Source organism: Jaculus jaculus, chromosome 5 (genome assembly GCF_020740685.1).
Source record: "Jaculus jaculus isolate mJacJac1 chromosome 5, mJacJac1.mat.Y.cur, whole genome shotgun sequence".
NCBI classification, from domain to species: domain Eukaryota; kingdom Metazoa; phylum Chordata; class Mammalia; order Rodentia; family Dipodidae; genus Jaculus; species Jaculus jaculus.
In genome coordinates, this window is record NC_059106.1 from 58,302,775 (window position 1) to 58,328,515 (window position 25,741).

Here is a 25,741-nt window from a genome sequence, read left to right on the forward strand (position 1 = left end):
TTTGCATGACCCAATCACCCGAGGACACAGTTCTCAAAGTGTCCTCCTGTTAGTGCCCTGCTATTAAGCAACACGAAATTAACTTCAAGAGGGTAACAGCAAGGGCCAGGCTGCTGGTGCCCACCTTTAATCCCAGCACTAGAAAAGCTGAGGTAGAACAATCACTGTGAGTTCGAGGCCAGCCCGAGACTACATAGTGAAGCCTGAGCTAGAGTGAGACCCTACCTCAAAAAACCGGGGAGGTGGGGTGAGAAAAAAAGAGGTAACAGCAGAGAAGCCAAGAATGGGGCTGTTCTGGGCATGGAGCCCATTGTGACTGCACAGGCAATCCACCCACGAAACCATCCGATTTGTCCCTGGCAGATAGGAACTGCAGGCTTTGTAACCAAAGAACTGCAGCCAGGGGGACAAGCAAGGCCACGTGCTGAGGGGAGAGGAAGAAATGTGTCCCAGGAGCTGGATGTCATGAAGATCAGAACAGAGGGGGGGTTGTGAGCGCAAAGAAGAAATGGCCTTCTGAGCTTGGAAGGAAGGCGGGCCTCTTCCAGGGCCATCATCAGCCCACCCCTGTAATCAGCGTTCTACAAATGCGGAGAGGAAGCGCGTACTAAACAGAAGAAAGCGGAGCTCTGGAGGTCCGGAGGCAAAGGTCGACGAGTCCCTCCCGTCCATTTTTGCTGCGACTATGCAAAGGACATTGACTGGGAAGCATGAGACGTGAAGGGAGCTAGGAGGAGACAGGTTACAAGTGCCTGACCCGGGGGCCTGACGGTCGAGGAGAGGAGTTGGAAACGTGCAGTAGGATGGGGACGGCGGACACCAGACATTGTGGGCACGGAGCTCAGCGGGACAGAGGGCGGCTTGCAGAGGCCAGCTGAGGCTGAAAGTGGAGAGCGAGCTCCGGGGCGAGGCGAGCGCGCCGCACTGGGGGGGGCACAGTCCGCGCCCCGCCCGGCCCCGCCCGGACTGCGTGCGCAGCTGCACAGGGTCGCTTCCGGGGGCAGCGGCGGGCCGGCGGAAGTGAGGGCCGCGCGGGAGGGCGGGGCCGCCCGCGGCGGCAGGCGGGGCCGTGAGGTGAGTCCCGGAGCCCGAGTGTGAGGTGAGACCTGTCCGGGGACGGCCTGGGAGGCGGCGGCGGCGGGGTGCGGACGCGTTCTCTACGCCGGGCCTGGGTCCCGGGCGCTCGGCGGGGCCCGTGACTCGCGTTCGCGCGCGAGCTCTCGCGGGAGCCGTTGTCCGCTTCGCTGGGCCGGGGGAAGGGGGGAAACTAAGTCCCCGGGGGGGTTCGTGACCGGGACCGCTGCGAGTCCCCCGGCTAACGGGGACCGTGTGGGACCTCAGGCTCCTCGTTCCCGTTCCGACGGCGCCGTGTCCAAAGGCCGCTCCGGCTCCGGGAGGGCCCGTGTGTCCAAGGGCCGCCGGCGAGGACTGGGTTGACCTTGGCCCCGGTCGGGTCGGGGCTCCGGGGGAGGGGGCGCGGCCCGGGCGAGAGCTCGCCGCGCATCCCCCGGCGCCGCCCGCGCAGGTGTGTGTCGGGGACCGGGCAGAGTTTACCCCCCGGGCCCCGGGACTGCGGAATCCGGGCCCTTCCCCGGCGCTGCCCGGGCCTCGCGAGGGACCCCGCGCGCGTAAACGCGGCTGACAGCGCCGCGCAAGGGCCCGGGACGGCGCGAGAGCCTTCTCCGGGGACACGTGGGGCTAACTTGGCGTCCGCCTCCAGTCCCGAGTTCCGCCGATGTCTGGCCCCTTGCTGTGCTTGGCGGAGGCCGGGCCGGGCGCAGATTGGTTATGTCGGTTCGGTCTCGTAGGAGCGGAGCGAGCTGTAGGGTAGACCCGAGCTGCGCTGAGGTCGGGGTGCGCGGGGGGATTAGGCTCTGCTGGGCCCAGCAGAGGCCACAGTGTGGAACCGGGACCCAGAAGGGAGGTTGGGGGACTGGTAGCAGGACAGCCTGGCCCAGGGCTGGGGGGTAGGACAGAAGTGCGGCCGCGAAGTGTGCCTCGGCCAGATAGTACCTGAGCTTGGTGTGGAGAGCGTGGAGGATGATAGGGTTGAGCCATTGTGGAGTCAAGAGAGTTTAAACACTGGGTAAGATTAGCAGTTCGATAAGGTCCCCCCCTGGTTGAGTCCTGAGGGTTTCGTCTCGAGCAGCGCTATTAAGGCACCGGGGACTTTGATAGTGGAGCTTGGGCAGGAGTCCACTGAACCTGAACCAGATTTTGTACTGTACTGCTTGCTGAGTGACTGACTATACTGACTTGGTAGTCCTTTCCTCGTGTATGTCACACCTCCTCTCTGAAGACAGAAGAAAGCCGGCAGATGTACTGTCAGTGCAGTCCCCTTCAGAACCAGACCTGGGCTCCTAGGTGACTCCTCACTCAGGCTCACCTAGCCTTCAGGACATGAGCTTTATGATACTCTGTCCTCTTTACAAGTCCCATTATCTTCCTGGGCTGGCGCTGGTATTTTCTTCCCTTCCTACCCAACTCTGAATTCACCTTGGGGCCAGGGTATTGAACCCACCTGGCCACCAGTCTAGCGGGTCGTTGAACTAGTGATGCTCAGGCGTCCTTAGAGTCTGTGTGCAGATCCTGTCTTTCTGCTGGATTGAGAGTTCCTTAAAGGCATGGCTGTTTCTGACTCCTCCCATAGCACCTATACTGCTCAGCACAGAGCCAGGCACTGATAAATACTGTTGATGTTTGATGGACACGGGAATCCATAATATGTTTGAATATGTTCCGTGATTGCACCTGCTTACCATGCAAGGGCAGGATGACCATTTCTATCAATCATGTCTTAAAATTCACTATATACTTTAAATCCATCTCACTGACCCTTACGGTAACCCAAAATGGTAGGCTTTACCTGTCCTTCTTTCTGAGATGGAGAAATCAACATTTAGAAAGGTTATATGACTTGCCTTTGGCTACAAAGCTAGTGGGTGGCTCAACTGAGATGTTAAAGAAAAAGTGATTATGATGATAATGATGTTCCTGAAACTGGAAGTGTGGCGCAGAGGCCAGCCTGGGACTACAGAATGAGTTCCAGTTCAGACTTAGCTAGTGAGACCCTCTCTTAAATCCAAAGGCACCTGTACATACACGCATGCGCACAAAAGAAAACAATGAATGCTTTGATGTACCTTTAGTTTGGCTCTCCTCTGAGCTTTGTAGCTTACCACAATGTTCTGTTTGCGTCTCTGAAGCTTTCCCTTGGGAAACCTCAGAGTTCAGGAAGGTTCCCTACATTGGCCAATCTTCCCAACAATTCAGAAACACAACCTTTAAGGGTCTGAATTTGGAGAAACCAGTGATAGATAGGCGAGGGTAGCCTCTTGGGCTGGTTTTCTTCCCTGAAACATCAGAGGTCTTGGTTTTAGTAATAACTGCAGAGCATTGCCTTGTGAAGTTTCAGTGGTGGCCTTAGTCTTGTGGTTACTTGATAGGAAAGGAAACCTGGTGCTCCTGGAGATGGCCTGATATGAAGAAGAGACACATCCAGCCTTCTCAAACTGCCTGTTCCTTCAAGTGCAGGAGCTGGTTGACATGTCAGGAATGGAAGCCAATGTGGTAAGGAGTACTCCCAGTGGTCTTGCTGAAGAACTAACTATGCAAGGCTCCACACTTAGTTCCTCTTTTACGGAAGGCCTAGAATTGGAGCAAGACTGCCTCACGCCTCCTTCCCAGGGAATAGTCTACTGTGGTCTCGGACACTTCCAGTCTGTGTTTTCACCCTTCTGTGCCGAGGGAGGGGAGAAAACGTAGATAGTCCCAACAGCCAGCTAATTCCAGCCCCTTCACTGTGCCCCACAGCTGTAGCAACAGCAGGAGTGGCTGGGAACCTGCTGTCTCAATCTGTCGGTGCCCTGTCCTGGGAATGGGCTAGTGAACCTCCCTAGACTTACTCAAATTGTTATCTCTTCCCTAGACTATCCCAATCTGGCAGAACAAGCCACATGGGGCTGCTCGAAGTGTAGTGAGAAGAATTGGGACTAACCTGCCCCTGAAACCATGCCCCCGGGCATCCTTCGAGGTGAGTGCACTGGAAGGACAAAGAGAAGAGAGGCTCAGAGTATGAGAGGATGTGGTTGCCTCTGTGCCTGCTCTTCTGGTCAGTCTTTCATTTTGACAAAAAATATTAACCAAGTGATTATAATAGATCCTGGTCACTGTGCCTTCCTGATTGCATTCAGACCTCTGACCTTCAGCCGGGCTTCCAGTTTGCTCATAAATTAATAATGTTGCATCTCACTTTGTTGGATCTGCTAAGTGACTCAGATTTTAGCAGCAACCCCAACACACCAGCTACCAACTTATCAGCCTTTGCTGATATCCAGATACATTATGTCAGAGCTCCAAGGTGTTTGCATCCTAGCAGGTCCCTAAATGGAACATTAAATGCTGTGACTCTTGAGTGGAACTCAGCTTTTCTCGCCAGCCCTGTGAGTGGGCCACTTAGCCACTATTTTTAGTGCTTCTCTGAGGACTCAAGTTCCTATTCTCCTTTCTGTCCAAATATGGCCACTCCTTCCCTGGGCTACTTCAGTCTTAACTCTGTGTCTAGAGAGGCTTTAGTGCTCACTCTGCGGCAGACTCCTGTCTAACTTAGGTCTCTGAGTCCTGCGTCTATGGTATAAGCCCCATATGCTGCCATCTAGGGTTTCATGGGGAGGCATCAGCTCTTGGACTGTTAGAGTGAGTGTGGGAAGCAGGGGCATAAAGCTGCACTGCCCCACAAAGAGAAATGATACTTGAATGGAGCCAGGCCCAGGCAGACATAGAAATGAAGCCAAACTTGTATATAAGCTGATAACTGTAACGTCTAGGCAGGAACTGGATCCAGAGTTAGAAGTGGTGTTAGAGTTGGTGTAGAATCAGGAATGGGTTTAGAATTGGGGGCACTGTCATAACCCCAGCTCTCCAGAACTGCCCGAAGGCCATCAGAAACTAAAGCTAGAAAGTGTGGCTTTGGAGGCTGCCCCATACTTGACATTATCCAGATACTTCTGGACAGACAATTGTGAATCATAGTATTAGGAATACTAAGGACATTTACTGGGCACATAATGTTTGCCAGGCACTGTGCTGAGTACATACCTGTGTTAATTCATTTCATTGCCAAGGGCATGCAAAGCTGGTCACTGTGCACATGGGAGCTTCCCTGAATGGTTCAGCTTAACAGTAGCTCCTGGGTCAGTGGAAATACTGTGTGACCTTGAAGTATTCACTTAACTCCAGTACCAGTTTCTCACCTAAAAGCAGGAGTTATCAATTGCTCAGCCACCTCCCAATCTCTCTTAAAAATATTTGCATTGTTACCAAAGCCTGATGCACATGTGGTACATGTGTCTGGAGTTTGGGAATGTAGCTCAGTTGGTGGAGTGCTTGCTAGCATGCATAAAATCCTCGCTAGGAGTCCTAAACAAACAATAGGTGTTCCTCATAGATTTCTGTTGTAAATAAAGTTACCTTAAATATTAAAAAAAAAACTTTCCTGACTTAAAATATTTTATTTGAGAGGGAAAGCGAACACCAGAGTCTGCCACTGTAAACTCCAGATGGCATGTACCATATGCATGCTTTATGTGGGCACTAGGGAATTGAACTCCACCCATCAGGCTTCCCTAACAAGCACTTTTAACTGCTGAGCCATCTCTCTAGCCCCGACTTACTATTTAAAAAATATTTTACACACCTTCCATGGTTCAGGGTCCATTGCAGAAGAGGTGGTAGAAAGAATCTAAGAGCTAAAGGAAGGGTAGCATTCATTACAACGTGCTCCTCCAGACACAAAATGGCCTGGATATTCATGACCTCACAGTGCCTGACACTACCTACATAAGACCATCATAATAGGAGGAAAAGATCATGACATCAAAATAAAGATCATGACTGATTCGGTGGGGGAGGATATGATGGAGAGTGGAGTTTCAAAAGGGAAAGTTGGGGGAGGGAGGGAATTACCATGGGATATTATTTACAATTATGGAAGTTGTCAATAAAAAATAATAAAAGCTTACTTCAATTTGGCCACAAAAAAATAAAAAATATTTATTTTGCAGAGAAAGACAGAAACAGGGAAGGAGAGAATGGGTGCACTAGGGCCTGTAGTCCTGCATATGAACTCCAGATGCATACACCACTTTGTGCATCTGGCTTATGTGGGTATTGGGGAACAGAACTCAGGTTGTTATGCTTTGCAGGCAAGTGCCTTAACTACTGAGCCATCTCTCCAGGCCCTGACTTATGTTTTAAACTTTTTTTGTTGTTTGTTTTTTTGAGGTTGGGTCTCGCTCTAGCCCAGCCTGACCTGGAATTCACTATATAGTTTCATGGTGGCCTCGAACTTACAGCTCTCCTACTTCTGCCTCCCGAGTGCTGGGATTAAAGGCATGTACTACCATGTCTGGCTTTAAACATTTATTATTATCATTTTGATAGACACAGAGAATGGGCACACCAGGGCCTACATGAGCCAGATGCACAAGGTGGCACATGCACCTGGAGTTTGCAGCAGCTGGAGGCCCTGGTGCATCCATTCTCTCTCTCAATTTTTTTTAAAGTTAACTTGGCCAGTCCCACAAAAGATAATAATGTTTGTAATCTCACAAACTTGCTTCAGGCCTTATTTTTTTATATCCTATCTACCTACCTACGTACCTACCTACCTATCTATTTATATATACATATTTTAAATTTGAGAAAGAGGCAGAGAGTGAATAGGCATACCAGGGCCTCCATCTGCTGCAAACGAACTCTAGATACATGTGCCACCTCTTACCTCTGCTTCAGACCTCTTATTCAAAGGCTTCCAAACAGGAATGTCTTTTGACCTACTCTTTTTTTTTTTTTTTTAATGTATGAGAGAGAATTGGTGTGCCAGGGTCCCTAGCCACTGCAGTTGAACGCCACACGTGTGCCACCTTGTGCTCATGTGCGACCTTGTATGCTTGCCTCACTTTGTGTGTCTGGCTTACATGGGACCTGGCTTCAGCTTCACAGGCCAGGGCCTTAACTGCTAAACCATCTCTCCAGCCCTCAAGCTACTCTTAAGCCTTCCTGACTCTGAGTTGCTGGATTAGGTGCCTCACTGTGCATCAATTGCTCTAGCTTACAATGTTGATAAACTTTTGCCTCTCCGCAGACCCTGCCTAACATCTCAGACCTGTGTTTGAGAGATGTCCCTCCAGTCCCTACTTTGGCTGACATTGCCTGGATTGCTGCAGATGAAGAGGAGACATATGCTCGGGTCAGGTAGCTGAGGCAGAAGCCAGCCTGCTAGGGACTGGGGAGCAAGGCAGGTGCCTGTGAGAAGCTGAGGGCAACAGGAATGATACCTGTGAAGGAATTTTATAAGGAATGCATTGGTCAGCTGTCTATGATGGACATATTTGTCTTTCTTTGGCCCAGGAGCGATACACGGCCCCTGAGACACACCTGGAAACCTAGTCCTCTGATTGTCATGCAACGTAATGCCTCGGTGCCCAACTTGCGTGGGTCTGAGGAGAGACTCCTGGCCCTGAAAAAGCCAGCCTTGCCAGCCCTAAGCCGCACCACTGAGCTGCAAGATGAGCTGAGCCACCTGCGCAGCCAGATTGCCAAAATAGTGGCAGCTGATGCAGGTAGGAACTAGACTCAGGGCTTCGGTATGGGAGACTTTCCTTCCCCTGGCTGTTGGGAAGACAGAGGTAAAGGAAATGATGGTCTCTGATTTGTTGGCACTTAGGCCTAGTGCTCTGGAGTTGACCTGAGACCAAGACAGATAGCCTGTCATATCCCTTGGGTGATTTCCATTAGTCAGCTTGGACTAAATGATTTGGTTAAGAACCAGATTTTTACCAATGATCCCAGACAGATTCCCTCTTAGCCACAGAAGACAAAGCTCCCCTCCAGGTGACTTCCATGTCACATGTCATGAACCCACAGAAGCTTCCCTATAGTATAAGCATTCTTAAGCACCACCAAGAGATAGATCCCAGCAAGCACACATGCCTTTCCTTGTCCTTTCTACCAGCACTCACCTCTATGCACCTTTCTACCTACAGTTAAGGTGGAGTTATGGGAAATTGATGGGAGCCTGCCTTTACCAGAGGCATGGACCACCATCAGATGGATTTCTCCTAAGATGCTCAGTGGCTCAAAGACATAACTCCTGCTGGGCATGGTGGCGCATGCCTTTAATCCCAGCACTTGGAAGGCCGAGGTAGGAGGATCACCATGAGTTTGAGGCCACCCTGAGACTACAGAGTGAATTCCAGGTCAGCCTGGGCTAGAGTGAGACCCTACCTGAAAGAAAGAAAGAGAGAGAGAGACAGAGAGACAAACAGACATGGCTCCCAAGCCTTAGTAGATGCAGATTATGGAACTCGGAAAATCTGTTTAAGAAAAATCAGGAGCATTTCTTAGGAACTCAGGAGTTAAGGAAATTATCTCCATTATGACGTGGGAAATTAAGAGATGCATCACAATTCTAGTTTTGCCCAGAACACTTCTAGTCCACAACAAAATTCAAAGGAGCAGAGTCCAAAGTACTGATCCAATTAGAGAAATTAACAGATGCAGGCCTTACCTCTGTCACTGTATAGCCAACTGTGCAATGGGAACTTTTAGGAGCTAAGACCTTTGTGAGATAGATTTTCTGCCTTACTCGAAGCCCAGTGCTGCTCCATCTTCCTGAGCCCCTCAATGGGAAGGACAGTAAAGTGGTATTTCCCATTGGCTACAGATACCACCTTAGGTGTTCTCAGTATGTCAGCACAGTAAATGAGTCTGTTCTGTAGGCATTGTTTGTGGGGAGAAGAGATCATCTTTGTATCATATAGCCCAATGTCCATACATCTCTATTGTTTTCTCTTTCAGCTTCGGCTTCATTAACGCCAGATTTCTTATCTCCAGGAAGCTCAAATGTCTCTTCTCCCTTACCTTGTTTTGGATCCTCATTCCACTCTACAACTTCCTTTGTCATTAGTGACATCACCGAGGAGACTGAGGTAGAGGTCCCTGAGCTTCCACCAGTCCCCCTGCTTTGTTCTGCCAGCCCTGACTGTTGCAAACCGGAACACAAAGCTACCTGCAGCTCGTCTGAAGAGGATGACTGCATCTCTCTGTCCAAGGCCAGCAGCTTTGCAGACATGATGGGCATCTTGAAGGACTTTCATCGGATAAAACAGAGCCAAGATTTGTAAGTATTTGACAAGAGCTCTGGTGATGTTTAAGTGACCCTTGGTTAATAATCTAATACAAGAACACTTACTTATACAGTAAGTCCTCAGTAGTAACCATTCTCCTTCATTCACAAGACTTGCTGCCACCTAGTTACCAATGTCTGGAGACCAGTTTGAGGAAAGAAAAACACTCTTTTTTTTCCTTCAAGGTAGGGTCTCATTGTAGCTCAGGATGACCTGAAATTCACTATGTAGTCTCAGGGTGGCCTTGAACTCATGGCAGCCCTACCTCTGCCTCCCTAGTGCTGGGATTAAATGCATGTGTCACCACTCCCAGCTGAAAAACACTTTTTTAGTTGCTACTTTGTTTTTCAAGGTAGCGTCTCCCTCCAACCCAGGCTGACCTAGAATTCACTATGTAGTCTCAGGGTGGCCTCAAACTCATAGCAATCCTATCTCTGCCTCCCGAGTGCTAGGATTAAAGGCATTGCTGGAAAAGCACTTTTTACAATGAGCATGTTAAATCACCTCAACCAATGTTTGCCTAGTAGAGACTTCACAGGTGTGGTCATCTGACCACTTTATCTAAATGGCTTCAGCATTCAGTTTTCACACTACTAGTTATCCTAGCCTTGTGTCTTGTCCTTTAAAGTTGAGGCTATAGGACATGTATCTCAAATTGGTAAACTTTATCATAGGTAATTCCTAAACCTGCCTACCCATCAGAACTGTTCGTACTTGATACAAATATTACTTTATTTACCAAAACAATCCCCAAGGAATGGAGCTGTAGCTGATTTTGTTCAAGTCTGAGGGATTTTGAGGCCTGAAATGAAGCAAGGCTGCCCTCCAGCCCCCTCAAGAATCTGATGTAGTAGAAAAGCCATAGAGCTGCAACCTGAGGGAGTTACCACTTTGCAGTGTCTCTCCAATTGTGGTCTGAGCAGCTCCCTCGGACTTAGCAGAGGAGCTTGTTCATAGGCGCTTCAGTTTGGGTTCCAGACCTTGACAGACAGTATACAAGCAGAGGAGCCGTATTTGTTAGTGCCTGGAAGAACTGCTCTGGGGGCTCAATGTGCCATCTTTTGCATTGGTGAAATTTCTGTTGAACACTACTCATTGCTTTGTCACATCCCATCTTCCTCTGAAAACTGGCAAAGTTAAGTGACTCCCTCATTGCTTCTGGCATCTGCCCTTTAAGGAAGTCACCCTTAGCTTCCTTTTCTGGCCTCAGACAGTTGGGTTATGTGTTTGACCTTACATTCAGTTACTGCTTTACTTTCTTCTTATCTGCCTTGAGCCTTTTCTTCTGGTTAGTACCAGTCTGTTTGTCTGTAAACCACCCCATTCCCCACCTTTCTCAAAAAATCTTAGCTCTCCTTAGAGGAAGACAGGTAGTTAGATATGTCAGCACACCTTTCTCCAGAATTAAGGAGGACCAGAGTGAGCCAGTCACTTCTCCTGCAGGCCTTCTTGGGAAGCGCTAACTAAGCAAAGACAGGATCAGAAGGTAGGAGCAAGAGCTTAGCCACCAGAGGTTAAGTATCTAGCAGGTGTTGGCTTTTTTGCCCACACTTCATAGCCATTTCAAGGAACAGTAAAGTGTTCTAGTTAAGAGAGGAGGTCTAAGGGACTGGAGAACCAGCACAGTTGTTAAAATGCTTGCCTGGAAAACATGAGGATCCAAGTTAGGTCCCAGAACCCAGATTAAAAAGGCTGGGTGTGTTGTTATGCACTTGTAATCCCAGCTCTGGGAAGGTGAAGAAAGTTGTCCTCTAAACCAGCCAGTCTGGCCCCCACATTGCATATACATATGCATATTTTATAATTTTTTAAATTTTTATTTATTTGAGAGTGATAGAGAAATAGGCAGAGAGAATGAGCGCGCCAAGGCCTCCAGCCACTGTAAACAAACTCCAGACGCATGCGCCCTCTTGTGCATCTGGCTAATGTGGGTCCTGGGGAATGAAGCCTCAAATCGGGGTCCTTAGGCTTCACAGGCAAACGCTTAACCGCTAAGCCATCTCTCCAGCCCAATATGCATATTTTGAAAATACACAGAAATGAGCTGTGGGACCAGTATGAAGACTGCGACTGGGCACATTGCATGTCTTTCTGTCCTTCAGTTTCCATAGGTAAGCTGTAACAGCAGCTACCTCACAGTTTTGTGACGATTCAGTGAGATAATACATGTGGACACAGCCCAGGATGTACTGTAACAGAAGCTGCCGTTGTGCTTCTAGGACCCGGAGCTTAATGAAGGAAGAGGACCCTGCTGTGCTCATCTCTGAGGTCCTAAGGAGGAAGTTTGCTCTCAAAGAAGAAGATATCAGTAGAAAAGGAAACTGATAGCACTCCACTCTGCAGAACTCAGTCTCATGCTCCTGAGTCCCTTCAGCTGCTGCCTTCCTCACTGCAGATGTTTCTGCCTCAGTTAGAAACCTGCAAGTCTTGCTGACAAGCTTGAGCTCAAAGAGAAGAGGATGTGTTTCCCATACTTCAACCTTAGCAGAAGCTAAGGCCTGTGGTTTGAGCTGAGACATTTACTGGTAATCGTGGAGAGTGGAGTGTCTAGTTAAGGGGCAAAATGGAAGTTTCTTGTCTTGTGAAAATAGGTTCTAAATGAATGACTTAACTTCACTGCATAGACCCCATAATCGGTCTCACAGGACACTCTGTGCACAGCTATGGTCACTCACTCTGAGCAGCTTCCTTGAAGCATAGCAGGGCTGAGGGAAGGGGCTGCGTGATGAACATGTTCACAGGGCAGGGAAGACCTTATGCTGCTCCATCATAAACCAACATCAATGCCCAACAATCACCCCTTCCCTCTAGATGTAGAGGTCAGGCCACCGGACCAGCCAATACTTTGGGCTGCTGCTGGGACGCCTGGGCTATTTTTTCTTAAATATATTTTATGATACTGTACAACCAAATCTACCCTCCAGGGCCTCATCAGTTTCACTGATTAAAAACTCTTCCTTGGACTTCAAGTCTAGCAGGAAGGAGAAATGAGGAGGGAAAAGAACATACCATCCTTCCAGGCCACTGACTGACTGACTTTAGGGTGGGCCAAGGTTTGTACCTTTGCATCATGCATGACTCAGGTGCCCCCCGGGGCCCTTTCTCTATGGTATGTATACTGTGTGTTTGGGTTGAAGCACTACCTGATATTAAATGAAGGATTTGGAGAAATAATGCATTTTCTTTTTGTCTCTGAGCTATAACCATAGTATCCCTTTAGGAATAAAGGATTCTTGTTAATAACTAAGGCATATGAACTTAAGCAGGCTTCTGGTTTCTCTGCTGTCCTTAAGAGAACTTACCCATCTATCCCTACTTGCCATAGAAATTTCTCCCTAAACTCCTAAAAGTAGTCCCATCTGATAACTTAGTTTGGTTTGCCTCCGAGAGGCTACGCTTCAAGCACTAATCCTGAGGCTACGCTTCAAGCACTAATCCTGCAACATGAAACTCACACGACAAATGATGCATTGGGTGGAACAAATTAGACTTGTGCCCAGCCTGGACTCAGAGCAACAACAGAGCATGTATTACTAAAAGATGCTTGGAGCCAGGTGTGGTAACACATGCCTTTAATCTCATCACTTGGGAGGCAGAGGTAGGAGGATTGCTGTGAGTTCAAGGCCATTCTGAGACTAATTCCAGGTCATCCTAGACTACAGTGAAACCCTACCTCAGAAAACAAACAAAAAAAGATGTGTGGGGGGCAGTGAGGATTGATGTCGCTGTGTAGCTCAAGCTGGCCTTGAGATCACGGTAGTCTTCCTGCCAGTCTCCCAAGTGCTGAGACTGCAGTATGGCATGGGCTGCCATACTTAGCTATAAGTTGCTTTGTTAAAAGTAAAACTGGCTGGGCGTGGGGGCGCATGCCTTTAATCCCAGCACTCGGGAGGCAGAGGTAGGATTGCCATGAGTTTGAGGCCACCCTGAGACTATGTAGTGAATTCCAGGTCAGCCTGGGCCAGAGAAACACCCTACCTCGAGTAAAACTGGTGCCGGTCATGATGGCACATGCCTTTTCCCAGCACTCAGGAAGCAGAGGTAGGAGGATCACCATGAGTTCGAGGCCAGCCTGAGACTACATAGTGAATTCCAGGTAAATCTGAGCTAGACAGAGACCCTACCTTGAAAAGCCAAAATAAATAAATAAATAAATAAATAACTGATAATGCTTTTGTTATCACCAGAGCCAGCTTTCCAAACAAACATTAACTTGGACTCAGTTTTACAAGGGATTCCCTCCTTCCTTGTGGAAGACAACACAGTTATATTTAGACTGTTATGTAACTCAGGCTTTTATAACTTTAAAATGTAATTAATACAATTATAAAAGAATCAGACTACCAGCTATTTACCCTTCTTCCTACCACCTCCACACACCTGGATTAGGGAGGTCTGTCTCTCAAAATGCACTTGGTCCAGTTTAGATTGAGTAGATGAGACTTTAGCCAAGAGACGAAAAGAGCACACATTTGTTGGAAGCAAGAATGCGTTCAGGCATCTTGAACGGCAAGGTAGCAGCTCTGTGCAAACTGAAAACCAGGCTCTTCAGTGATTAATCCCTGCCCTGCCTCCTCAGCACTCTTCACAGACTCATCCATGGAATGTACTAGTTACCTTCCTGAGGAAAAGCATGATGCCAATCACACTGTGTCCGCCAGCAGCACTGCATGCTTTATTTACACAAAGTGCTCCTCAATAACAGTATCCCATGTGGCTTGGTCACTAATCTTCATTCCCCACCCTACAAGGTACAGAAAAAAACCCTGAGGCAAACATTTAGAATTGGTGTCTGATAACCTGATTACCTTCAGAGTCCTGGGTAAAAAGCAGGTCAGGCTGCAAATGTAACTGAGTTAGTTCATCCTGGCTCTCAGAAAACTGCCCTAAGTCTTGTTTCCAGGCATTGGTTACATCATGGAAAGGACCCCTAGAACTATGAGCAATTACCTGCTGGCCTTGAGAATCTTCAGTGAAAAGCTGGCTCCAGGAGTCCTTGTCATTCTTTGGACTGTCCAAAGAAAACAGAGGAAGAGGACAGGGTCTTTGTTTCACTGATAGAGTGTTTTTTCTACTCTGGGACTCCCGATAGGTTTGAAGGCGCACAGGGGCTTGCTTGTTCTCTTTGGCAGACACCTTCCTCTCCAATTCAGCTTTGTCCAAGGGCAGATGGCACTGCCTTCCAGGTGATTTCCTGTGTCTGTCTATGCCCAAGCAGTTCGTCTTAGATCCGTGAAGCCATTCCCTTTTCCTGGAAGAATCCCTTTGGCCCAGTAAACAAGAATATTCCAAGTCCTGGGTAAAGGAATTACTCTCTCCAGCACACACCAGGATGTCAGACTGGGACAAAGATGGCACAATCAAAACTGGAGTTCTGAAACTGTGATTATCAGAAATCTGCAGAGACTGGGAAGAAAGTCCAGCTTCCTGGATGTCTGCAGGGGTTGAAGTGGCCAAAGGGAGTGCCAAGCAATCATTCCCCAAGTGCTGTTCCAAACACTGCACCTGGCTTGCATCTTTCTGGGGCTCCTTGTTGGTCTGGCTTTCTCTATGAGATGGAGTACTTTTCTGGTTATCGCCACTTGTCATTCCTAATAAAACAAGAGTAATGTGGGAAAACTGCCCTGAGCACAATTTAGTTGGCTGTTTCTAAGCTCAATACCAGTACTGTTATTACCTAGCATGGGGTCTTAGTCTCTTGAAATAACGTCACAGCTGACCATCCCATTTTCAATCTTGCCATTCTCTCCCTAAGTCTTATCCACCCCACAACTCAAATACAGGGACTTCCTGTGACCTCACTACCCAATAGCCAAGCATGGTGTGGTCAGACCACACCTTATTTTTCCAGCTCAGTTTTCATCTATAAAGGTTTACCAAAGGATAATTAGTTGTGGTTTTGGTTTTTATTTACTGTGGTCTCTACTAAACAGTAATCCTGGCCAAATATCATCCTGAGTAGTGTCCTTAAGTAACTGAAATTCTCAGACACTCCACTTTTAAGGTCTTAAAGATCATGTTAGCAATGTAAATGCAAAATTTTGTGGTGACAAAATAAAGAATCCAATTTCCCACTGGGTGTGGTGGCACATGCCTTTAATCCTGGCACTTGGGATACAGAGGTGGGAGGATCACCATGAGTTTGAGGTCATCCTGAGACTACATAGTGAGTTCAAGGTCAGCCTGGGCTAGAGTGAGATCCTACCTCAAAAAAAAAAAAAAAAAAATCCCCACAATGCAAACATTTCATGGGAAAGGAGATGAAGGGATAATTGGAATGCTAAATCAACTCCAAAGAAAAACAGAACAAAATAGCCTTGACTTCTTTATCAGGTATGGAATGGACCCAAATTATACCAAGATAAAATTGTAGAAAAGGAGAATGACAGAATTCTTTCTTCCTTCTCCAGTAAGAGTTATGCTGCAAAAACTGTTCTGTGAGAACTCTCATTTTGCCTAAAAGTTCAATATAATGGAAAAAGTATTTTGGGAGAAAACAAAAAACAAAAGACCTTCCCTTGTTATGTAAAGATAAACTGAGTTTTGTTTGAGGAAGGGTCAGTTCACACTTCTACTAATAACTTTAGAAAAAAACTGGGCTGGGGAAACAGCTCAGGTGGTAAAGTGTTTGCCTTGTAAGCATGAGGAACTGAGTTCAGTCCCCAAGTACTCATATAAACTCACACTTGGCCAAGGAGAGACCTCAGAGCGGACAGTATTTCTGAGGACAACACTGCCAAGCTGTCCTCTAGCCTCTGCATGCATTCTCACACATGTATAACTGCACATGTGTGTGACCACATGCCAACAAACACACATATGCAAGAAAGTTTGGCACTGAAGAGATGGCTCTGCAGTTAAAGGCACTTGCTTGCAAAGCCTGCCAAACTGAATTCAATTCCCAGTACCCACATAAAGCAGGTTACAAAAAAAATGATGCGCCAGGCGTGGTGGCGCACGCCTTTAATCCCAGCACTTGAGAGGCAGAGGTAGGAGGATCGCTGTGAGTTCAAGGCCACCCTGAGACTACATAGTGCTTTCCAGGTCAGCCTGGGCTAGAGTGAGACCCTACCTCAAAAAACCAAAAAAAAAAAAAAAAAGATGCAATCATCTGGCATTTGATTGCAGTGCACACAAAGAGACCCTAGTGTGCACACACACATGCAAATAATCTCTAAGAAAGTTAGTTTTGGGGCTGGAGGGATGGCTTAGCAGTTAAGGCATTTGCCTGCAAAGCCAAAGAACCCTGGTTCAATTCCCTAGGACCCACGTTAGCCAAATACACAAGGGGGTGCATGCGTGTGGAGTTCATTTGCAGTGGTTGGAGGTCATGGCATGCCCATTCTTTCTCTCTCCCTCTTTCTCTGTCAAATAAATAATAAAATATTTTTAAAAAGGAAATAAGTTTTGGAGCTGGACGTGGTGCCGTATGCCTTTAATCCCAGCAATGAGAAGGCAGAAGTAGGAGGATCACCGTGAGCTCAAGGCCACCCTGAGAGGACATAGCGAATTCCAGGTCAGCCTGAGCTAGAGTGAGACCCTACCAAGGAAAATTAAGAGTTTTGGGACTGGAGAGATGGCTTACTGGTTAAGGTGTTTGGCTGCAAAGCCAAAGGACTTGGGTTCGATTGCCCAGTGCCCATGTAAAGTGGTTCATGATTCTGGAATTTGTTTGCAGTGGCTTGGAGGTCCTGGCATGCCCACTCAACCAGCTCCCCCCCCCCACACACACACAGTATCATGCACTCAAGTAAATAATTTTTATGTATTTATTTATTTGCAAACAGAGAGAGAGAGAGGAAGAGAAAGTGGACATGTCAGGGCTTCTAGCCACTGCAAGCGAACTGCAGGTGCATAAGCCACTTCATGCATCTGGCTTATATGTGGCCACTGGAGAACTGAACCTGGGTCTTTAGACTTTGCAGGCAAGCGCCTTAACCACTAAGCCATCTCTCCAGGCCACGTAAATAATTTTTAAAAAAGAATGGGGGAGGGGCTGGAGAGATGGCTTAGTGGTTAAGGCGCTTGCCTGCAAAGCTTAAGGACCCAGGTTCAATTCCCCAGGGCCCACATAAACCGGATGCACAAGGTGGCACGTGTGTCTGGAGTTCATTTGCAGTGGCAGGAAGCCCTGGCGCTCCTATTTTCTCTCTCCCTACCTCAGAAAAATAAAAAATACAGAAAAATAAGGCCAGGCATGGTGGTGCACACCTTTAATCCCAGTACTCAGGACGCAGAGGCAGGAGGATCACTGTGAGGTTGAGGCCACCCTGAGACTCAAAGTGAGACCCTACCTCGGGAAAAAAAAAAAAAAAAAAAGAATGGGGCTAGAGAGATGGCTTAGCGGTTAAGCGCTTGCTTGCCTGTGAAGCGTAAGGACCCTGGTTCAAGGCTCTATTCCCCAGGACCCACGTTAGCCAGATGCACAAGGGGGCACGAACGTCTGGAGTTCGTTTGCACTGACTGGAGGCCCTGGCGCGCCCATTCATTCTCTCTCTGCCTCTTTCTCTCTCTGTCACTCTCAAATAAATAAATAAATAATGATTTAAATATTTTTATTTTTTTAAAAAGAAGAGTTGGGCTGGAGAGATGGCTTAGTGGTTAAGCGCTTGCCTGTGAAGCCTAAGGACCCCGGGTCGAGGCTCGATTCCCCAGGTCCCACGTTAGCCAGATGCACAAGGGGGCGCACGCGTCTGGAGTTCGTTTGCAGAGGCTGGAAGCCCTGGCGTGCCCATTCTCTCTCTCGCTCCCTCTATCTGTCTCTCTCTGTGTCTGTCGCTCTCAAATAAATAAATAAATAATTTGGAAAAAAAAAAAGAAGAAGAGTTAAGGTCTCAGTGTAGTGGTGCACACCTTTAACTCCAGCCCTCAGGCAGCAGAGGTAAGAGGATCGCTATGAGTTTAAGGCCACCCTGAGATTACTGAGTGAATTCCAGGTCAGCCTGGGCTACAGTGAGACCCTACCTTAAAAAGCTAAAAAAAAAAAAAGGGCTGGAGGGATAACTTAGTGATCAAGGAGCTTGCCTGCAAAGCCAAAGGACCCAGGTTCAATTCCCCAGGACCCACATAAAGCATATGTACAAAGTGGTACAGTGGTGCATGTATCTGGAGATCACATGCAGCAGCTGGAGGCCCTGACACACCTATTCTCTCATACCTCCCTAACTCACCCCCACTGCCTTTCTCTCTGTCAAATAAATAATTTTTTTTTTTTTTTTTCTAAGGTAGGGTCTCATTCTAGCTCAGGCTGACCTGGAATTCACTACGTATTCTCAGGGTGGCCTCAAACTCTTGGCAATCCTCCTACTTCTGCCTCCCAAGTGCTGGGATTAAAGGCATGTGCCACCACACCCGGCTAAATAAAAATATTTTTAAAAAATCAAATTTGGAGCCGGACATGGTAGTACATGCCTTTAATCCCAGCACTCAGGAGGCAAGAGACGTAGAAGGATTGCCGTGAGTTCAATGAGAGGTGGCTTAATGGTTAAGTCATTTGCCTACAAAGCCTAAGGATCCAGGCTTGATTCTCCAGTACCCATGTAAGCCAGATAGATACATAAGGTGGTGCTTGCATCTAGAGTTCATTTGCAGTGTCTGGAGGCTCTGGCATGCCCATTCTCTCTCTGCATGCCTGCCTCCCTCCATCCCTCTCAAATAATAAAACTTTTTTCTTTTTGAAGTTTGCACAAAACAATCCTGAATCACACAAGTTAGAAGGCTTCTCCTAAGGCCCCTCACACTGAGGAGCTCTGCTTTGTTAGCTCCAGCCTGCTGAGACAGCTCCCAAGCATACCTTGTCTCACTGCCCTGTAACAAATACAAATATCTAGTGTTAGCCAAACGGAACCAGAAAAGTATGTGTAAAAGCATGTATACATTGCTTTTCAAAGGCAATGAATGATTTCTTATGGTCTATAACACAGTAGGTCAATCACGTTTGGCTTAACATTTAGATCTCATAAAAGTTCCAACATGGAGAAATGAACACATTCCTTTCTGCCCCCTGGATAATTAAATACTCCCAAATGGGCAACCATACCTGATCGCAAAGTGATGAAGGAAGTAATGCTGGTTTGCCGAGTGCCTGCTGATGGAGTCTTTCTTTGAGGAAGAGAAATACTGGGTTTTCTCTCTCCAGCAAAGAGTGTGTGCAATTTTGTGCCTGGTTTGAGTAAGAGAGTCTGAGGGAAAAAGAAAATACTACTATTAAAAGAGCTGCAAGAGGGTCTAATGGCTCAGCAATTAAAGGTTCTGGCTTACAAAGCCTGCCAGCCTGAGTTCAATTCCCCAGTACCCACATACAGCCAGATGTAGAAAGTGGTGCATTGTATCTGCAGTTTGTTTACAATCAGGAGGCCCTGGCATGCCCATACTCATTCTGTCTGCCTCTTTCTCTCAGTCTCTCTCAAATAAATAATATATATTAAAAAGGGGGCTGGACATATGGCTTAGTGGTTAAGGTAGTTGCCTTACAAATAAAAATATTTTTCAAAATACCTGACAGCCGGGCATGGGGACACATGCCTTTAATCCCAGCACTCGGGAGGCAGAGGTAGGAGGATCACCGTGAGTTCGAGGCCACCCTGAGACTACATAGTGAATTCCAGGCCAGCTGGGGCCAGAGCAAAACCCTACCTGGGGTGGAGGGGGGGAAGCTAAGCTGGGTGTGGTAGCAAATGTCTTTAATCCTAGCACTTGGGAGGCAGAGGTAGGAGAATTGCTGTGAGTTCAAGGCCACCATGAGACTACATAGTAAATTCCAAGTTAACCTGGGCTAATGAAGCCTTACATCAAAAAACAAAAAACAACAAAAAGAGCTGTCAGGACTGGAGGGATGTCTTAGCATCTAAGGCACTTGCCTATAAAGCCAAAGGATCCTGGTTCAATTTCCCAGTACCCACATAAGCCAGATGCACAAGGTGGCACATGCTTCTGGAGTTATTTTTCAGTAGCTGAAGGCCTGGCATGCCCATTCTCTATCTGCGCTTCTCTCTCTCTCAAAATAAACAAATTAATTTTTTTTTTTTTTTAAAGAGCTGTCTGGTGGCAGAAAGTCAACAAACACCAGTGACTCCTAGGACCACACTGGTTCCACCCTCTGGGCTGCCGCCCTGTCCTCTAGGCATTTTGTGCTGGTGATGGACATCATCCCCCACCATGCCCTGATGACCCTTCTCTCAGGAACCACACAGTCTAACTGCAGCCCAGTCTTTCTGCTTCCCAACAGCAACCAGTCAGGCTGATTAAGTATTAAAGAGTCCAGAGACGGTGCACTCTCCTTTAGAGTTAAGGGCAATGACAACTGCATGAGCACTTGGCATGGTGACAATGAGCATGGCTGCAGAGCCAACACGGGCTGGGTGTGAGTCAATCCTAATGTTGTCATTTATTAGTTGCGGGTAGGTGGCCCATCTTGGGGATAAAGTGGTCAGTCTCACAAGGAATTTACCAAAATTTAGTAAGGGAAGAGAAGTGCTAAGGGAGGAGACAGTGCTGTTGAACTGCAGCCAGGTCTGCGTCTGCCACTGCTGTCACCCCACTGCCCTGGGAGTGCAGGTGGAGACCATCTCCCTCGGAGATGGGTGCACCTTCCGGAAGGGCGACCAGACCTGTGTGGTGCATGACACCAGGATGCTTGAAGATGGAAAGAAATCTGACTCCTGGGACAGAAAGAAGCCCTTTAAGTTTATGCTAGGCAAATGTGAGGTGATTCAAGGCTGGGAAGAAGGGGTGGCCCAGATTGGCCATGAAGGGATCTGGTGCCTCCAGACATGCGCACACGAATCCATGAGGAGCTGCTCTAGATGTCCCGCTACACTGTATAGACACTGCCTGACTGAATGTGTTCCTCATGTGACTGCTTCTCACACCCATGTCCTCTTCCCTTTCCCCTCATATGTGTGTCTACCTGAACTAGATGCCATCAACCTCAAGTTTCTCATTTTGTTTTGGGGTGAAGGATTCAGTTTCAGTCTTTTGGATCTAGGTTTCCAATTAAGTATACTGTCAAGTATTAACAGCACAAGCAATGGGTTAACTTTACAATAGGAATTGGTGTTGGGGGTGTGGTTTGCAAGAATTCTTATTTTATTTTTTGGATGAATTTTTATCTATTATATATTAAGACATTCTTGTTGCAAAGCCATAGCAGATTTGAGATGCTGTGGAGGGCTGAGTTCTCCATGTGAGAGACGGAGAGGGCTTTGCCTCCACCAGCCTCGGTCACGCTCACCTGAATTTTTCACTGCAGTGTTGGGACACTACAGGTATCTGTCTGTCCCTGGGCCACCAAAGGGACCTCTGAAGCCTTCTTCATGAACTGGCCTAATTTTTTTTTCATCCTGTTTTTCTTTTCTTGAGTGGGGGGATTGTTGAGGTAGGGTCTCATTCTAGTCCAGGCTGACCTGGTATTCACTATGTAGTCTCAGGGTGGCCTCGAACTCACAGTGATCTTCCTACCTCTGCCTCCAAAGTGCTGGGATTAAAGGTGTGCACCACCACACCTGGCTTCATACTGTATTTTTTTCTAAAAAATTTTCAAGCTTTTGTAACCTCACAAGTATACAAGTTCCACTTCCTAAATATTAAGAACTTTAGTTGAAAGTTTAATTGAAGATGCTGCTTTTAGACTTATCACCCAACAAAAGCCCAGTCACCAGGACAGATCCTTGAGTGCTCTCTAAGGAAATGATGCTGGTCACCGCAACTTCAGCCTCTCCTGGGTTTTGATGCTTGGCCTGGCTTCTCCTCCCTTATTCTCACCTCACCTTCCTGTCCTGTGCAGTGATTTGATGAGAGAAACTATTACTTTTGTTCCTCAACACCCCCAGCCCCCGCAACACATGAGTTTCAAGCATTACTACTGCAATAAAAGTGCTTTATGCTGGCTTTTCTGGGAAAAAAAAAAATAGTGAGGAAGTCAGTGAAAGGCCTACACAATTCCTGGCCCACAGAAAGCACACTATAACAGCAGGGAGTTATTAAAAAGGAGAAGCAATGATGTTGGAAGGGGCGGCACACACTGGGGATAGTGATAACACTGGAGCAAAAGCAGGATCCTCTTAAGTTCCAGGCCAGCAGGGACTATCCCAGCACCATAAGGAAAAACAATGAAGCTACCAGTGTGGCCACTTTTCACAGTGCAGTGGAGAAAGGAAGAATGCAAGCCAGGCCTGTGAAATGCTCAGTCAATTACAAGTATAGTCTTTTCTTTGTTTGTTTTTTTGTGGTAGGCTGTGGCTATAGTCCAGGCTGACCTGAAATTCACTATGTAGCCTCAGGGTGGACTCAAACTCACACAGATCCTCCTACCTCCCAAGTGGCACCCACACCCAGCGATTCTAATCTTCATTTTGTGTGATCACTGTTATTTTCATTTACTTGTTATGGAATGCCTAGGAAGAAAGAACAAGATTATACTTGGTTCAATTTGGCTATAAATGCCACAGAAGAAAGGATTTTCCAATGTTAATTCAGTAAGTTAGAGGTGGGCTAAAATTTGAACCCAAGGTGTGGGGTTTTGTTTTTTTTTTTGTATTATTTTGTTTTGTTGAGACAGTCTTGCTATGTAGCCAAGGTATTGAATTTATGATTCTCCTGCCTCTACCTCCTAAACTGAGATTATAGGTATATACCACCATACCAGGATGCAAATTAGTAGTTAAAAGGATATCCTGGCTATAAAATTCATACTTATGCAGGTATAGAACTTCTCATTCCACCATATTCAACTAAAAAACTGAATCAAAGTCACCTCAAAGGTTAGGGAGATGATGGTACAGAAAACATGACTACCTGAGCTGGGATTCCCAGAACCCACATAAATTGGAGGCTGTAGCTCAAAAATCTGTAATTTCAGGCCTGCAGTGAAAAGGGAGGTGAAGGGCTGGAGAGATGGCTTAGCGGTTAAGCGCTTGCCTGTGAAGCCTAAGGACCCCGGTTCAAGGCTCGGTTCCCCAGGTCCCACGTTAGCCAGATGCACAAGGGGGCGCACGCGTCTGGAGTTCGTTTGCAGTGGCTGGAAGCCCTGGCGCGCCCATTCTCTCTCTCTCTCCCTTTCTTTCTCTCTGTGTCTGTCACTCTCAAATAAATAAATAAATAAATAAATAAATAAATAAATAAATAAATAAAAATTAAAAAAATTAAAAAAAAAAAAGAAAAGGGAGGTGAAGAAAGAGAATCGCCTAGAAGCGAAGTGGGGGGGGGGGCAACTAGCCTGGCCAACACAACATTGAACGAGAGAGATTTTGCCTCAAAACAAGGTGGAAGGCAAGGAGTGACACCCTCATCCGCTGACCTCCACAGGCACAGTTACACTTGTGCACATGAACGTGCACATACGTACACATACACACCAAGAAAAGACATTTAAAAAACAGGTTGGGCCGGGCGTGGTGGCGCACGCCTTTAATCCCAGCACTCGGGAGGCAGAGGTAGGAGGATGCAGAGGTAGGAGGATCACCGTGAGTTCAAAGCCACCCTGAGATGACAGAGTGAATTCCAGGTCAGCCTGGACCAGAGTGAGACCCTACCTCGAAAAACCAAAAAAAAAAATTTTTTAAAAATTAAAAAAAAAACAAACAGGTTGGACATGGTGGCGCACGCCTTTAATCCCAGCACTCAGGAGGCAGAAGTAGGAGGATCACCGTGAGTTCGAGGCTACCCTGAGATTTTGTGGGCAAAGTAGTGAAATAGTGACATAGTGAAAGTGAATTTCAGGTCAGCCTGGGCTAGAGTGAGACCCTACCTGGGGGGGGGGGGACCCAGATTCTTGGGCTGAGAAATGACTCAGCACTTAAAAGTACTTGCTTACAAAGCCTAGCAGCACAGATTAGATTCCTCAATACCCACGTGTGGTGGTTTGATTCAGGTGTCCCCCATAAACTTAGGTGTACTGAATGCTAGGTTCCCAGCTGATGGAGATTTGGGAAATAAGGCCTCCTGGAGACAGTGTATTGTTGGGCACAGGCTTATAGGCATTATAGCCAGTGTCCTCTTGCCAGTGTTTGGCACAATCTCCTGTTGCTGTTGTCTACCCTTTGCTCATGCCATCATTTCCCCCTGCCATCATGGAGTGTCCCCTCAAGTCTGTAAGCCAAAATAAACCCTTTTTCCCACAAGCTGCTCTTGGTCAGGTGATTTCTGCCAGTAGTGTGAACCTGGCTGCAACATCATGTGTACTAGTTTGAATAGAAGGCCCCCAATATATTCAGTGTTTTATTAGTTTGTAGTTTGCATCTACTTCTGGTGTCACTAGGTGGATCTTAAGGTCTGATGATGGGTTTAAGATTCCAATCAGGAGATATTGCAAAGTGCACAGAGCTGGAGTTGAGCTGGAGAGACGGCTTAGCAAAAATACCTTTGCCTGAAAAGCCAAAGGATCCCTGTTTGATTCTCCAGGGCCCACTTAAGCCAGATGCACAAGGGGCCGCATGCGTCTGGAGTTCGTTTGCAGGGCAGGAGGTCCTGGCGTGCCCATTCTGTCTCTAGCTAGCTCTCTCAAATAAATGAAAATAAAATATTTAAAACAAACTCCACACGCATGCGCCACTTTGTGCATCTGGCTTTATATGGGTCCTGGGGAATCGAATCTGGGCCTGCAGGCTCTGCAAGCAAATGCCTTTAACCGCTGAGCCATCTCTCCAGCCCAATTTTTTGTTTGTTTTTAAAGGCACGGCCTCGTTCTAGCCCGGGCTGACCTGGAACTCACTCTGCAGCCCAGGCTGGCCTCGAACTCAGGGCGATCCTCCTTCTGCCTCCCGAGTGCTGGGATGAAAGTCGTGCAACAGCACCCCCCGCCAAGCCCAATCAGAATCCGATTCCCCACGCCCGGGTCCCCAAAGCTATCGACTATCTCGGACCCCATCACCTCCAGGCGCCCCCCAAACCGCCCTCCATCCGCATACCTCCACCTTCCACCACGTTCTCACCTGCACCTTCCGCCTCTTCAGCTTCGCCGCGTCCAGCCACACGCCGCACGCCTCCTCGTCCTGGCTTCTCCGCCTCATGACCACCGAGGAGCCCGAGCCCGCCAGCGCCCGCGCCCAGGTCGCAGAAGCCCGGGAAACCGCCAGAACCGCAGCCACCGAGGTTCGGACGCCGCGCGCTAGCGCGGGAGGCGGAGCCACGCCGCTGTCGTCATGACGCTTGACCCGCCCGTCAGCCCGAAGCTCCGCCCACCCACCCTTCCGAAGCCCCGCCCAGTCCGCTGTCATCCTTCCGCCTGGGAGCCCCGCAGCGCTTGTCTCCTCGCTCCGGCTGGCGGCTCTGTTCCTTCCGAGGCCTCGGCTGGAGCAGTGCTCCAGAAAACCCTTAGAAAGCGGTGGAGCCAGGCTCAGACGCCACACTCCAAAACCGGGGACCTCGACACTCACATCATGGTTATGATGACACTTGCATCTACTAAAAATCCACGTGTAATTAGGAAAATATATGGAAAATGTTTGAAAACGTGAAATAAAAAATTTGGAATCATGAGCTAGGGAGATGGCTTGGCGGTTAAGGCGCTTGCCTAATGACCAGGTGTGGTGGCACGTGCCTTTAATCCCAGCGCT

General features: G+C 47.7%; 2 protein-coding genes across 5 annotated transcripts; one reads left to right on the top strand and one right to left on the bottom strand.

Annotated features, from left to right (window-relative positions):
* The first annotated feature begins 1,012 nt into the window (after positions 1 to 1,012).
* Mtfr1l (mitochondrial fission regulator 1 like) lies at positions 1,013 to 12,362 on the top strand. 4 transcript variants are annotated; one of them, XM_004657497.2, is made up of 7 exons: positions 1,013 to 1,074; positions 3,447 to 3,570; positions 3,929 to 4,033; positions 7,145 to 7,254; positions 7,411 to 7,622; positions 8,860 to 9,181; positions 11,408 to 12,362. In XM_004657497.2, the coding sequence occupies exons 2-7, from the start codon at positions 3,547 to 3,549 to the stop codon at positions 11,511 to 11,513; spliced, it is 879 nt and encodes a 292-aa protein (XP_004657554.1). In that variant the 5' UTR covers positions 1,013 to 1,074; positions 3,447 to 3,546; the 3' UTR covers positions 11,514 to 12,362. The 4 variants fall into 4 exon arrangements, with proteins under 4 accessions (XP_004657554.1, XP_045005358.1, XP_045005357.1 ...); XM_045149423.1 differs by having other exon boundaries at positions 8,896 to 9,181; XM_045149422.1 differs by having other exon boundaries at positions 1,021 to 1,099.
* Positions 12,363 to 13,841: 1,479 nt separating this feature from the next.
* Positions 13,842 to 25,251, bottom strand: LOC101610707 (aurora kinase A and ninein interacting protein). The gene is made up of 3 exons (XM_004657498.2): positions 25,118 to 25,251; positions 19,228 to 19,369; positions 13,842 to 14,779 (listed from the first exon to the last, which is right to left on the bottom strand). Exons 1-3 carry the CDS (start codon positions 25,193 to 25,195, stop codon positions 13,968 to 13,970), a joined length of 1,032 nt encoding a protein of 343 aa, XP_004657555.2. The 5' UTR covers positions 25,196 to 25,251; the 3' UTR covers positions 13,842 to 13,967.
* Positions 25,252 to 25,741: the final 490 nt, after the last annotated feature.